This window comes from Bison bison, unplaced genomic scaffold, assembly GCF_000754665.1.
Source record: "Bison bison bison isolate TAMUID 2011002044 unplaced genomic scaffold, Bison_UMD1.0 scf7180017864183, whole genome shotgun sequence".
Taxonomy (NCBI): Eukaryota; Metazoa; Chordata; class Mammalia; order Artiodactyla; family Bovidae; genus Bison; species Bison bison.
The window spans coordinates 6,915,341-6,930,501 of NW_011494755.1; the positions used below are offsets into that span (position 1 = coordinate 6,915,341).

The 15,161-nt window shown below is 38.9% G+C and overlaps 1 protein-coding gene across 1 annotated transcript in view; it reads right to left on the reverse strand.

The window, feature by feature from the left end:
- The window catches only part of SVEP1 (sushi, von Willebrand factor type A, EGF and pentraxin domain containing 1), a gene marked incomplete at its 5' end in the record, with an annotated part of 208,166 nt that overhangs the window by 75,323 nt on the left and 117,682 nt on the right, over positions 1 to 15,161 (reverse strand). The window contains 6 exons of the mRNA XM_010843623.1: positions 3,595 to 3,796; positions 4,618 to 4,731; positions 5,563 to 5,676; positions 7,446 to 7,542; positions 8,884 to 8,975; positions 9,721 to 9,882. Coding sequence (XP_010841925.1) covers positions 3,595 to 3,796; positions 4,618 to 4,731; positions 5,563 to 5,676; positions 7,446 to 7,542; positions 8,884 to 8,975; positions 9,721 to 9,882 — 781 coding nt within the window. The remainder of the gene's footprint in view (positions 1 to 3,594; positions 3,797 to 4,617; positions 4,732 to 5,562; positions 5,677 to 7,445; positions 7,543 to 8,883; positions 8,976 to 9,720; positions 9,883 to 15,161) is intronic.

Below are 15,161 nucleotides of genomic sequence, written 5' to 3' on the forward strand. Positions count from 1 at the left end.
TCCCTTGGACTGCAAGGAGATCCAACCAGTCCATTCTAAAGGAGATCAGTCCTGGGTGTTCATTGGAAGGACTGATGTTGAAGCTGAAACTCCAATACTTTGGCTGCCTCATGCGAAGAGTTGAATCATTAGAAAAGACTCTGATGCTGGGAGGGATTGGGGGCAGGAGGAAAAGGGGACGACAGAGGATGAGATGGCTGGATGGCATCACCGACTTGATGGACATGAGTTTGAGTATACTCCAGAAATTGGTGATGGACAGGGAGGCCTGGCACGCTGTGATTCATGGGGTCGCAAAGAGTCGGACATGACTGAGTGACTGAACTGAACTGAACTGAAGACAACATGTACTTCAAATGTTGTAGTGGTAAAAATAGAGTATAAATTAGTTCTGGTTATTCACACACTGGCGATTTCTCTCACCACAAAGTGCTAGGAAAAATATAAAAAGTTCACATGCTCTTCTAAACACTTACATATGCCATGCCAAGTTGCTTTAGCTTGTTTGACTCTCTGCGACCCCATGGACTGTAGCCTGCCAGACTCCTCTGCCCATGGGATTCTCCAGGCAAGAACACTGGAGTGAGTTTCCATGCCCTCCTCCAAGGGATCTTCCTGACCTAGGGACTGAACTCATGTCTCTTATGGTCTTCCTGCATTGGCAGGTGGGGTCTTTACTACTAACACCACCTGGGAATCCCCACATACATTAATTCAATCCTTATAATGATGAAGAATATTATTATTCCCAGTTACAATGAGTAAATCGTGGTTCTGAGAGGTTAATTTGCCTAAGTCCTCTTGATACTAAGAGGTGGTGAAGGACTTTGATCTCAATCAGGACGCCATACAGTTTCTGGGGAATGCAAGAAGCCATTTAAACTCCTCCAAATGGAAAATACATCCGATGATGTCAAATACTGACAAGAGTGTCATGAACCATGTGGCAATGTCAAAAAAAGTGGAGGGTTTGCATTTCCAGAGCCCTGTATGTCCACTTCTGGTATGAATTCTAGGAGATGACTGCCAGGTGTTCAAGGACAAATGTAATGCATGTTCACAACAGCATCATTCTGCATGTTCATGAAGAAGTGACTGGGAAAATAAACTGTGGTATAATTATCCAATAGAATACTAATTGGCAGTTGAAATGAGCAAAAGTGAAGTGAAGTGAAGTCACTCAGTTGTGTCCGACTCTTTGCGACCCCATGGACTGTAACCTAACAGGATCCTCCATCCATGGGATTTTCCAGGCAAGAATACTGGAGTGGGTTGCCATTTCCTTCTCTAGGGGATCTTCCCGACCCAGGGATCAAACTCGGGTCTCCTGCATTGTAGGCAGCCGCTTTACTGTCTGAGCCACCAGGGAAGTCCTGAGATGAGCAAACTAGAGGCAAATTACCAACCTTGATAATATAGTGTCAAAAGGAAAAACAAAATACAAAAGGATTATATATATAGTATGATACTACTTATGTAACATGTAAAACTATACTATTTATTGTTTATGAAGTCATATATGTAGTAAAGCAAAGTCTGAATGAGAAAGCTATAAACCGACTTCAAGACAGTGGTTACTGTTAGGGAAGAAGAGGAATGTGTGTGTGTGTCCCTCTATGCTTATTGGAGGGACTCCAAATCTATCTTCAGAATTTATTCTTTTTTAAATGAAAGATATGAACCAAATATAGCAAAAGGCTAAGGATTGATCACTACTGTGGTGAGTGTATAAACTTTTATTATTCTTTGTAATTTTCAGTATATCTGAAATATCTTTAATTAAAAAGCATCTGCCCAATAAATGTAGTTAATATTACTACTAGCGTGTTTATATGGGGACCTCTTTGATATTGGTAATAATATAAATAAATGGTATTTGGAGGTTTAAAAGAAAATCTCAGTTGGAATTGGTGGGCATCTTTATGGAGTTCTGTGTATTTGATGGTAAACTTACTTTGGCTGAATTTCACTCATCTTTATCTGTCCATGCTTTTTTTGGGAAATACTTTAAAAACACTTGTTTTTTAAATTTTATTGAAGTATAGTTAATTTCAATTCAGTTGTTCAGTCATGTCCGACTCTTTGCGACCCCATGAATTGCAGCACACCAGGCCTCCCTGTCCATCACCAACTCCCGGAGTTCACTCAAACTCACATCCATCGAGTCAGTGATGCCATCCAGCCATCTCATCCTCTGTCATCCCCTTCTCCTTCTGCCCCCAATCCCTCCCAGCATCAGTCTTTTCCAATGAGTCAACCCTCCTCATGAGGTGGCCAAAGTACTGGAATTACAGCTTTAGCATCATTCCTTCCAAAGAACACCCAGGACTGATCTCCTTTAGAATGGACTGGTTGGATGATTTACAATGTTGTTTTAATTTCTGATGTATATCTGTCCATGTTTGATATCATTATAGTAGTTCAGTATCTTTGTGAAACAGATTCACTTCGGTGGCAACTAGCATTCCTTTTGAAGTGGAGAGTTTGCCTTCTTCACCTTTCCTCTAGTTAGGATTTAGACAAATTTGGTATTTATCAATTGTTTTGGACCGTGGGGAGAGTTTGGAACTCGTGCTGTTCATCTGGAAATGTCTCATTGCCTATGGTTAGGTGCTATATGCCTGAAGATAAAAAAAAAAAAAAAACCATGAAAAGTTGATGCTACACTAAGACCTCATTTTCACATTGAGAGTGAAAGTCTCACTGGCAAAACTGGCTCCCTATTTCTTCCAGATAGTGTCCTAGCTGTCTTGGGGGATGGTAATGGAAGGGGGCTGGGAAATATTGCAACTGAGGTAGAATTTTTTTTTAAGCTTTTAACTTTTGAAAACTTGCAGAACCAGTTGCTTACTGAAGACAGTAAAGTTCTCTAAAATTCTGCAAGCAAAGCCAGTCTGTCTTTTTGTACTGCAGAAGCCACAGATCCTGCAAGGGGAAGTGAATGGAACAGAGCAGACTTGGTAGTGATTAAAAAAAAAGTGTTGGTTTTCAAACCACTTTCTACTGGTACCCCAGTAAGACCTGTCTTAGGAAGCCAGTCTTTCTCCTTCAAAACACCACTATTTTCAACCACAAAAGCTTAGCTTTAATTTCTTGTTTACACTCTGATTTCCCTGGAAATAAGGGACACTAAACTAAAAAAAAGTTTGAAAACCATGGTCATAGAATGGCTCTGTGACAGCAGAACTGCACTATTCCTTCTGATTTTAGTTGGTGGGAAAACTCCAGCTAAAATATAAAACATTAAAAACTGGGTTTTGAATAGTGATTCTGCATTTGCTTTTGAATATATGTCCTTCCTTTTATCTTTTATGACTTCCCAAGTATAGAACAGTGGTTTCAAAGTCTGGCTGTGCTTCAGAAACACAGGAGAACTTAAAACATACAGATTGTCTATTACAAAATTACAGACTTTACCCAAGAGGTAGGAAATCAGAACATCAGGTGGTAGTCAGATTCTACCATAGCTTATCCTTGGGCTAGGATTTGGGAACGGCTGGCCTGGGATTCAAAGTAATACTCTGTAAAGACGGCAGAATGACTGAACAGTTAAGATAATAAAAACAGCGAAAAGAGCCAGGCTTAGTCTATTACCTGAAGCCATTGGCACCGTCCTTGCAGGTAGCTCCATTTTTGCATGGTTGGCTGAGACACTCATCCATGTTTATGTCACACCGGGTGCCCAAAAATCCAGGTGGGCATTTGCACAAGAACCCCCCAAGCTGATCTTCACAGATTGCGTTATTTAAACATGGGCTTGACTGGCATTCATTGACTTCTGTTTCACAGTGTAGGCCTGGGGATGGATGAGGATGAGAGACAGCCCAAAGGTTAACCCCTTTGGAAAACTGGAATCAAGGTGAGGACTCCTTGGAGGATGCTGCTTCGAAAGGATGAAATGGAGGCTGTGGAGCCACTGGGAGACCAAACAGGTTTGGGACCTATTCTTAAATAAGCTCTGGCTTTTCTAAATCATTTTAGGACTGTATTTTTGATAATCTGCTCTTTTAACCTTACCTTTTTTGGAACTAACATTAGCAATGGACGCCTAATTGAGAAAATGTTTAAACAAAAATGGAACTAGCACATATAGTCCAAAATGTTCATCTGTATCTTTGATCTTGCCTCTTTCTGTCACTGATCATTTTCTGTTTTGGACTTATTCTTTACCAGTTATATATGTGTGTTTGTGTATATATAATATATAATATATATAATATATATATATACACACACACACACATTCTATTATTTAGCATTCACTTATAATAACATTTTATCATCTCCAGTTACTTCTTGAGTGTTTATCTTAGCATATAAACTCAAGTCTTCTCTTTCTGTCCCTACATATACATATATACACACACATGCACAAGAACGTATTACTTTTTCTGAATTGCTTTAGTCAATTTTAGACCTGATGCTCTTTTACCTCTAAGTAGTTCAGTGTGAATTTCCTCAAAAATAAGGACTTTCCCTTATAAAATCATGGTGCAGTTATAAAATCAGATAATTAACATTAACTTATATAATGTCACTTGTATAACAGTAAATATCATGATTTGTGAGGCTTTACGGAACTCTTTAAGACAACTAGGAAGAACAGAAACATTTTACCCATGTATCCTTTCACACATGTGCAGTGATAACCAGCCAGGCCATCAACGCAAGTTCCTTTATTTAAACAAGGACTGGAGATGCACTCATTTACATTGTCTTCACACAGCTGACCTGTAAAGAATCACAGAATATTTGCGCTTGAGAAAACTGAAAGGAATTTAAGACTAATAGTTTCAAGCAAGTTGTTCAGGTGTAAGAGCAGAGAAATTGGAAATCAAGGCTAATGTTTATGGAAAAAAATATGCTCTTTGCCAAATATTTGCTGAATAATATCCCAATACATGTTATATATAGGGCTTCCCAGGTGGTGCTAGTGGTAAACAACCTGTCTGCCAATTCAGAAGACACAATGAGATGTGGGTTGGATCCCTTCCCTCTAGGAAGATCCCCTGGAGAAGGGCATGGCAAGCCAGTCCAATATTCTTGTCTGCAGAATCCCATGGACAGAGAAGCCGGGTGGGCTACAGTCTACAGGGTCACAAAGAGTCAGACACAACTGAAGCGACATAGCATTGAAGGATATCTACCTACCTACCTACCTCACATTTTCTTTATCCATTCATCTCTTGATATATACTTAGCTTGTTTCCATATCTTGGCCATTGGCTATTGTGAATAATGCTGCAATGAACATGGAAGTACAGATATCTCTTTGAGATAGTGATTTCATTTCTTTGAATGGATACCCAGAAGAGGGACTGTTGGATTGTATGGTAATTCTATTTCCAATTTTTTGAGGAACCTCCATGCTGTTTTCCACCATGGCTGAAGCAATTTACATTCCCACCAAGAGTGCACAATAGTCCTCTTTTCTTCATGGACTCACTAGCACTGTTATCTCTTACCTTTTGATGATAGCCATTCTAACAGGTGTGAAATGGTAACTCATTATTTTAAGGTTTCAAAGGTTTATATTGTAAGAATGAGACACTCTTTCCTTACCTGTATAACCAGATGGGCATTCACAAATGAATTCTCCAACTCGGTCTTTACAAATTCCATTGTTGTGGCAGGGCAGTGAGCTGCATTCATCAATGTCTATCTCACATTTTAAGCCTAAAATGCAAACACTGAAGGTCAATCAAAGAGAGGATGAACAGAAACAGAACCGTCCTTTAAAGGTAATTATCACAATAACCTGAATTTATAGGGAGTGGCAGTGATGAGGAAAAAGGAAGTATGTTAGGAATTACCATCTAATTAAGCATTTCATAAAGGTATTACCTCTTTCTAAATAGATTTAAGCTATCCTTACAAGTATACATAAAAGACAGCAAAAGATCCCAAGTCAGAAGTAGAGGGGAGCCAGGAATTAGTTTGATTCCAAAGTCAAAAGTAGAAAGTCACATGTACTTGTTACCAAGGCCACTGGCTGAGGAATGGGGGTGGTGCTAAATCCTGCCAGATCTCAACTCATATGCCAGGTGTCCTAGAATAGGGTTTATCTTCTCATAGGGTACACACAGTCCTTCTATGGACTAATTCTGCTGAAATCCATGTTCTTCTACACAAGGAGGTCTCACAGAATGGTCTCTGGACCAATAGCATCAGTAATCCCCTGGGAATGTGACAGAAATGCCACAGTCTGTGTTTTAGGAAATCCTCCAGATGATTCTAATGAACATCAAAATTTGAGAATCACTGTCCTATACTATGCTTTTCTCAACCACCTCTCATTTATAAAATTATAGGACAAGATTATTATTTCTTATGAAGTGTTGGGACAAAAATTCTTATAAAAATTGAAACATACACACACATACATGTGTGCACATGTTGAAATAAGTGGAAGGACAATATTCTGTATTTTGTCTTCCAACTTCTCTTTTGTGGTGATTCTTTTATCTAAATACCACTTTTCTCATTAAAATACTTCATGTTGGTGACACAAAACTCAAAAGGAAAAACTGCATTTCTAGAAGAAAACAGGAAATTATTTTAAATGAACTGCAACATTTAACGTATAGTTCATTTCTCCTCAAAAAAACTATCTTTCTGTACTGAACTGGAATTTGAACCAAGCTGCAAGAAAACACAATTCTTACATAATTCCTACATAATCAAGTTCAAAGCCATACTGTTTTCCTAAGCACAGCTTGCATAAAAATAGAAATAAACAACACATCATGGCCATAAGAACTTCCATTCGTGTGAAACAAATGAGAGAAATGAGTTTGTTTAAAAATGTTTATGCTAGACAATCTGTTCTAGGTTGAGTGTCATGCATTTGATTTGTGTTAGAATGCAACCTTGGACATGACCTCTGGAACCGTATTCAAATTTAAATCATAAGTTATGATGTGATTTTTTCACAGAGAAGCTGATTTATTCTTCCTCCAAAATATGCAAAGAAAATTGTCATTTGTAAGATCTGTATACTTCTTTCACATATTGGTTTGTCTTGTTCAACCAAATTTTTGTGCATCATTCATTATCTTTTTAAGGTTTTTTTTTTATGCAGACCATTTTTTTTAAATTTTATTTTATTTTTAAACTTTACATAATTGTATTAGTTTTGCCAAATATCAAAATGAATCCGCCACAGACCATTTTTAAAGTCTTTATTATATTTGTTATAATAGTACTTCTGTACTGTGTTTTGGTTTTTTGGCTACAAGTTACGTGAGATCTTTAGCTTCCCAACCAGGGATCAAACCTGTACCCCCCGCAGTTTTGAAAGTGAAATCTTAATCACTAGATTGCCAGGGAAGTCCCCAGTCTAAGGTATCTTGTGGCATTCATTTTTAAAGTTTCAAAGTTTGATACTTGAAGTTACAATGATGCAGTATGAAAGATACATGAAAATTTGCATTCCTCTGTGTTACCTGTATATCCAGGCAGACAGACACACACATAACCACGGCCCAGCTGCTGGCAGGTTCCACCATTGTAGCAAGGGTTTAAGAAACATTCATGGAAAACCTGTGAAAAGAAAATTTATCAGAGACAAGTTCATTTCAAAGCAATTCTGAGTAGGGAGTTAAAAGATTTACAGCATTAGCTGGTTCCTATTTCCAAGTGAGTCCAGCAGGATGGCTGCCTGCATAACATTGATACCTGCCATGCTGCTGCTGCTGCTGCTGCTAAGTCACTTCAGTCACCAGGCTCCCCCGTCCCTGGGATTCTCCAGGCAAGAACACTGGAGTGGGTTGCCATTTCCTTCTCCAATGCATGAAAGTGAAAGTGAAGTCGCTCAGTTGTGTCCGACTCCTAGCAACCCCATGGACTGCAGCCCACCAGGCCCCTCCGTCCTTGGGATTTTACAGGCAAGAGTACTGGAGTGGGTTTCCATTGCCTTCTCTGATACCTGCCATATATGGGCACAAATACTACATATTATTCTTGAGTGATGCTCTGCTAAACCCAGGCAGTGTCACTCAATGCTGGTTGCATGTTAGACCTCATTTAAGGCATTTAAAAAGTTTACTAAGGACGGGTCCCAACCCAGACCAGCTAAATCAGGAATCTCTGGAAGTTATATCTGCACATCATTATTTTAAAAAGTTAGCCAGTGGATTCTAATATGTCTCCCGAGGTAATAGTCATGTCTTTAGAGGTTCTATGTCCATTAGGCTCAGTTTCAATCTTCATTTATGAAGCCCTTACAAGTGAGAATGTTTGGAAGCAGGAAGTTAAAATAAGAAATATGACTTCATTATCCTCCTAAAAAATACTTAAAACCTAGGAATTTATTATGACATTGGGCAAGGTGCATTCAGATTAATGGCTGAATCACTCTAAATAATTGGTCTTAACTAGTTTTTAAAACACATGGAGAACAATTATGTTTATGAGTTATGTTTCTTAATTTTTAAAACAGTCACAACTTTTCTCCAATAAATGATTCCCCCCCATTCCCACTGGCAAAAAATTTAAATATCTTTCATGGAAGTTGAGTAACTTGTCTTGCTAATCAGAAACGGCCTTTGGCTAATCCCAACATGCTTACTCAAATGATGGGTTATGCTCATGGTACATGTTAATTATTAGCAAATTAAAAGACTCTCCACATCCACAATTCTCTACACCAGACATCGCAGGGAAACATTCCAATTTCTGGTACTTAGGACTTCTAATGGTGCATTCTTGGAAAGTTCCTATTATAAGTCATAAGCAAATGCAATTACTCATTGATAATATTCATGACCCTTGATTAGTTGAAATTTCAAGTCTGGTAGTTTTCCTCTGTGTGACATGTATAATGAGAAATTGTTTTTCAAGCACTCCATTAGAGAAAATTTTACAAATACAAAGTAGACTTGCCTGACTGCTGACTTCATACTTCTTTTTGACATGTCCAGGAGAAGCAAGAAGCACTGCACTTTCCTCTGCTGCTGAGAAAGTTGAACTAAAGCCTAACAAAGTTAAAGGGAAAATATCTGAGAAACGTATTTGGTGTAGTAGATATTGCCAATTAAGTGCATTCTATTTTTTCCTTTTTCTTTTTTAATTGAAGTATAGTTGTCTTACAATGTTGCGCTAATTTTTGCTGGGAAGCAAAGTGGTTCAGTTTATATATATATATATATATATGTATATATAAAAGTGAATATGTATGTAACTTAACATATTTTTTATAGATATGTTTTTTATTCTTTTCCATTATGGTTTATCATAGGATTCTGAATATACAGTCCCATGTGCTATACAATAGGACCTTGCTGTTTATCCATTCTATATACACGAGCTTCTCTCTTCTACTCCCAACTTCCCACTCCATTCCTCCCTCCACCCCCTCCCCCTGGGCAACCACAGTCTGTTCTCTACGAATAGACTCTATTCAAATGCCACGGTCATGATTTTGCTTCTCAGAGTCAGTAAAGCCACATATATTTTCCTTTAGTCATATAAAAAGACAGAACATAAGAGACAGATGGGATATGTCATTAAATTCTAGACTCTTAGAAATTTGGAGGTTATGAAGTTCGCCATTCCCAGAGTGAAGAATCTGAGTCATTGTCATCAAAAACCCCTTCAAAAGGACAGCTTACATCCAGACACCCAAAGGCACTGAACATATAACAGTCACAATTAAAGTTACTGCAGAAATAAAACTCTCCCATACAGGATAACGTGAAGAATGAAGGAGTATCATCTTACTGGAACAATCTGTGATGGATCTGGCACCCGTGATGGTTGTAGTTCCATAAAAGGGACACGATAAACAGAAGGACTTCCCTGGATTGGGTTGGTAGTAGTCTTGGGGACATGGATAACAGGGCATTAACCCAGAGCGAGAGAATTCTCCCACTGGACAAGGCACTGCAAAAGAAAGAAAAAATCATTTGTGCTTATAAAGCAGTATACCCTACCTTCTAAAAGAAGTGCATTAACCTTTGGTTATAAGAAAGCTATCACATTGGTGATATTTTCTCTTGCACGTATTTAATACCCAGATCATTAAGTAATACTCAGACCACTTAAGTAAATATTTTGTTGCTTCCTTCCCATCTTTAACAATACACATTAACTTAATAAAAATCAGAATTGGTCATATAATATTGTACTCTGATTTTTTCACTTTATATCACAAGTAAACCATTCCCCAAATCATTAAATAACATGATGTTTAATAAATGAAACATATTACATCTCACTGGCAGACCATAATTGTTCTCATATTTACTCTACTACTGAACAATTAGTTATTTCTACTAGTTCTACTCATTTCTAATATTATAAACAATGCTGACATGAAATTTTCTATACAATTTTTTTTATATAACTCTGATTATTTCCTTGGGATAACACTTGCCTTTAGTTAAAGCTAAAGATATGAAAATCTAAAGCCATAAATATATCATGCCTGAATCATTCAGTTCAGTTCAGTCACTCAGTCATGTCCGACTCTTTGCGACCCCATGAATCACAGCACGCCAGGCCTCCCTGTCCATCACCAACTCCCGGAGTTCAAACTCACGTCCATTGGTCGGTGATGCCACCCAGCCATCTCATCCTCTGTTACCCCCTTCTCCTCCTGCCCCCAATCCCTCCCAGCATCAGAGTCTTCTCCAATGAGTCAACTCTTCGCATGAGGTGGCCAAAGTACTGGAGTTTCAGCTTTAGCATCATTCCTTCCAAAGAAATCCCAGGGCTGATCTCCTTCAGAATGGACTGGTTGGATCTCCTTGCAGTCCAAGGGATGCTCAAGAGTCTTCTCCAACACCACAGCTCAAAAGCATCAATTCTTCAGCGCTCAGCCTTCTTCACAGTCCAACTCTCACATCCATACATGACCACTGGAAAAACTATAGCCTTGACTAGACAGACCTTTGTTGGCAAAGTAATGTCTCTGCTTTTGAATATGCTATCTATGTTGGTCATAACTTTTCTTCCAAGGAGTAAGTGTCTTTTAATTTCATGGCTGCAGTCACCATCTGCCTGAATCATTAAAAAAATTTACTTTACAGCCCCTCGACAGTGTATGAAATTATCCTTCTCATTGCATGCTCATCAGCATTGAAAATGATACCTTTTTTCTATTTGAAGGTAAAAATGGAACTGCTCTGTTAATTTGCATTTTCATGATATATGAAGTTGTATTTTTAAGTTTATCTGAAATGGTTATTGCTCTTATATAGTTGTCCATTATGTATTGGGGGGTCTTTTATTTTAAAACCTTTTAATGTTATTTTGTGTTTAAAATGCTTTTCATATATTACATGCAGTTGAATATTGTCATTTAACCAAGTTTGAAATTCTCTTGCAAATATTTGGTGGAATATGAGAAAAGAGCCCTGGGCTTCCCTGGTGGCTCAGTGGTAAAGAATCTGCCTACCAGTGTAGAAGAAGGAGTTTGATCTCTGGTTTGGGACTATCCCACAAGCCGCAGAGCAACTAAACCCATGCACCACATCTATTAAGACAGTGCTCTAGAGCCCAGGAGCCACAACTACTGAAGCCCATGCGCCCTAGAGCCTGTGCTCTGCAACGAGAAGACCCAGCAATGAGAAGCCCAAGCGTCACAACTAGAGAACAGTCCCCGCTCACCGCAACTAGAGAAAAGCCCAGAGAAGCAACAGAGACCCAGCACAGCCAAAAAGTAATTAGATAAATAAATGAAATGAAAAAGAGAAGAGCTCCAAACATAACATGGATTTCCGTAAATAAATTTTGGTTACATTTGGCAGAGGGGCAGTGAGGTAGATTATCCATGACTAAATCTGTGGGTTGGGGTTTTAGACAATGATCCAAAGACAAATTCAGGTGGAGTGTGTGACCTGGAGTCATTTGGGTGAGCCCGAAAGTCATGACAAGCTGAGAAAACTACTAGAACTATTAAGATCCAACTGTATAAAATTAGGCATGGAAGATAGAACACAGGAAAACAGCTACTCAGTGTATCAGCATACTTACCCTTTAGGTCTTGGATTCTTGATAATAAAAATTAGTTTAGCAGAAATAATTACCAAAGAGGTTGAAAGATTTAAAGATACACTTGAGGCTCAAGGAAGCAGGATACTCCAAGTGGTGGCATCCCTTCATCAGTAGGACAATAAACATGAAATAAATGACAACACATCTGTCATAATCTCAAGATGCTTAGATCAAATGTTTTAAGCAAAAACAGCCAGCCAAATCTTTTGCAAAAGATCTCCAACTGACAAAACTCAGGAGTTGAATCAATAGATGGCAGAAGATAACATAGATATTAATGCATATTTAGAAAAAACGTTCTGGTGGCTACATTTGCTGCGTTCAAGAAAAGTTTTAAACTCTAAGTATCTTGGTTTCACCAAGAATAAAATAATCTACTCTGTTACTGCTGCTGCTGCTGCTGCTGCTGCTAAGGCGCTTCAGTCATGTCCGACTCTGTGTGACCCCATAGACGGCAGCACACCAGGCTCCTGTGCCTGGGATTCTCCAGGCAAGAACACTGAAGTGGGTTGCCATTTCCTTCTCCAATGCATGTAAGTGAAAAGTGAAAGTGAAGTTGCTCGGTCGTGTCCGACTCTTAGCGACCCCTTGGACTGCAGCCCACCAGGTTCCTCCGTCCATGGGATTTTCCAGGCAACAGAACTGGAGTGGGAGAGGTAACTAAACTTACAGGAGTTTATAATAGGTTTCCTGATTCTCAAATTTCCAAAAATTATTGCCTATTTAGAAGAGGTATTAATACTTTCCAAAAAGCTAACTATTAATAGTTAACTGAAAGCATAAATGTTCCACTGATAAAAGTATAAATTTTCTGTTTGAAAAGACATCTATGAATATGTATCATATGCTAGAAATATAAATGTTACCTGTAAAACTCAAGATACTATAGTGAATTAAACTACTTTTTTCATATATTTTTTTCAGTACAACCTCACCTTTAAAAAGAAAAAAAGACTGTGCCCTAAAACCTGGCAGAATTATACTGTCAGCTGTAGTACATAATTATACTATATTAGCCAACAATTATACTAAGACATAATAATAATAAAATCTTAAGATGAAAAAATCCATAAGCCAGTTGTCATCTCAAAACAGCAGACATAGTACTGTGATGTCTATTCTTTGCTTTTTGATCCAGAAAGTGCAAAATAAACTTTCACGTGGAAATTAGTTTAAATTACCTTCCAAGGGCAAACAGTTGTCATCACAAATGTACTTTCCAAGATTGGATAATCAGCATTTAATATATAATTTATATATGTAGTTCGTACATACACACGTACACATGTGGTGCTAGTGGTAAAGAACCCGCCTGCCAATGCAGGAGATGTAAGAGATGTGGGTTCGATCCCTGGGTAGGGAAGATCGCCTGGAGGAGGATGTGGCCGCCCACTCCAGTATTCTTGCCTGGAGAAGCCCATGGACAGAGGAACCAGGCAAGCTGCAGTGCAAAGGGTTGCAAAGAGTCAGACACGACTAAAGTGACTTAACACGCACTCATACAACATATGAATGTATAACATACATATATACATAATAATAGCACTATCTACTACAGTATTAAATACACAGACACGACACATACACGACACAGTTCCCAATGGATTAACATCACAAGGAAAAAGGGGAGAAGTTTTTGATTTGAATCTTGGACAAAGAAACCATATGGTTTCTTTTTTTTTATTTTATTTTATTTTTAAACTTTACAATATTGTATTAGTTTTGCCAAATATCGAAATGAATCCGCCACAGGTATACATGTGTTCCCCATTCTGAACCTTCCTCCCTCCTCCCTCCCCATACCATCCCTCTGGGTCGTCCCAGTGCACCAGCCCCAAGCATCCAGTATCGTGCATCGAACCTGGACTGGCAACTCGTTTCATACATGATATTATACATGTTTCAATGCCATTCTCATCAAGAAAAATGAAACAAAATCTTTCTCACCTCTTTTATTGTAGAGAAGGGGAAAAATATTTAAATATGCCCAAAGTGATATAAAAATAGAATTAAAAAATAGAGCATTAAAATGAACAGGGAAAAATGTAACCCCACAGGCCTGTCCCGTGATGGTATAAAAGGAAAAATATAGTCTTGGAGATACTGGTTTCTGATGACAAAGCCAGAAGTCAAAGCTTCTCATTCTGAGCCTCCTTTTAATTTCATCCTAGATGGTCAAGGTAAGAAGTGTTGTTATCTTGTTCCATAAATAATTTTTCCTTCTATTGGCACCATATGTAAACAACATGAACCAAAAGCCATTTGTGGGACTTATTATTTTGGTAAAAATCATTTTTAAAAAACTGAAAAACTTCAGACTCTTATAACCAAGACTCAAGACTGTTAACCAAGGACTCAAGACTGTTTAATATCCTGCTGCTGGTAAGTCACTTCAGTCGTGTCCGACTCTGTGCGACCCCATAGACGGCAGCCCACCAGGCTCCCCAATCCCTGGGATTCTCAAGGCAAGAACACTGGAGTGGGTTGCCATTTCCCTCTCCAATGCATGAAAGCGAAAATTGAAAGTGAAGTCGCTCAGTCGTGTCCGACCCTCAGCGACCCCATGGACTGCAGCCTTCCAGGCTCCTCCGTCCGTGGGACTCTCCAGGCAAGAGTATCCTAATACATGATAATAGATGAAGTGTATAAAGAATATTACATTATACTAACATAGTTATATTTGTTCTTCTTTAGTAGCTAAGTCCAGAGAAGGTGATGGCACCCCACTCCAGCACTCTTGCCTGGAAAATCCCATGGGCGGAGGAGCCTGGTGGGTTGCAGTCCATGGGGTCGCTAAGAGTCAGACACGACTGAGCGACTTCACTTTCACTTTTCACTTTTATGCACTGGAGAAGGAAATGGCAACCCACTCCAATGTTCTTGCCTGGAGAATCCCAGGGATGAGGGAGCCTGGTGGGCTGCCGTCTATGGGGTGGCACAGAGTCAGACACGACTGAATCGACTTAGCAGCAGTAGCTAAGTCGTGTCTGACTCTCTTTGTAACTGCATGGGCTGTAGCCTCCTTGGCTTCTCTGGCTATGGGATTCTCCCAGGCAAGAATACTGGAGTGGGTTGCCATTTCATTCTCCAGGGGATCTTCCTGACCCAGGGATTCAAGCCAGGTCTCCTGCATGGCAGGCAGATTCTTCACCACTGAGGTACTT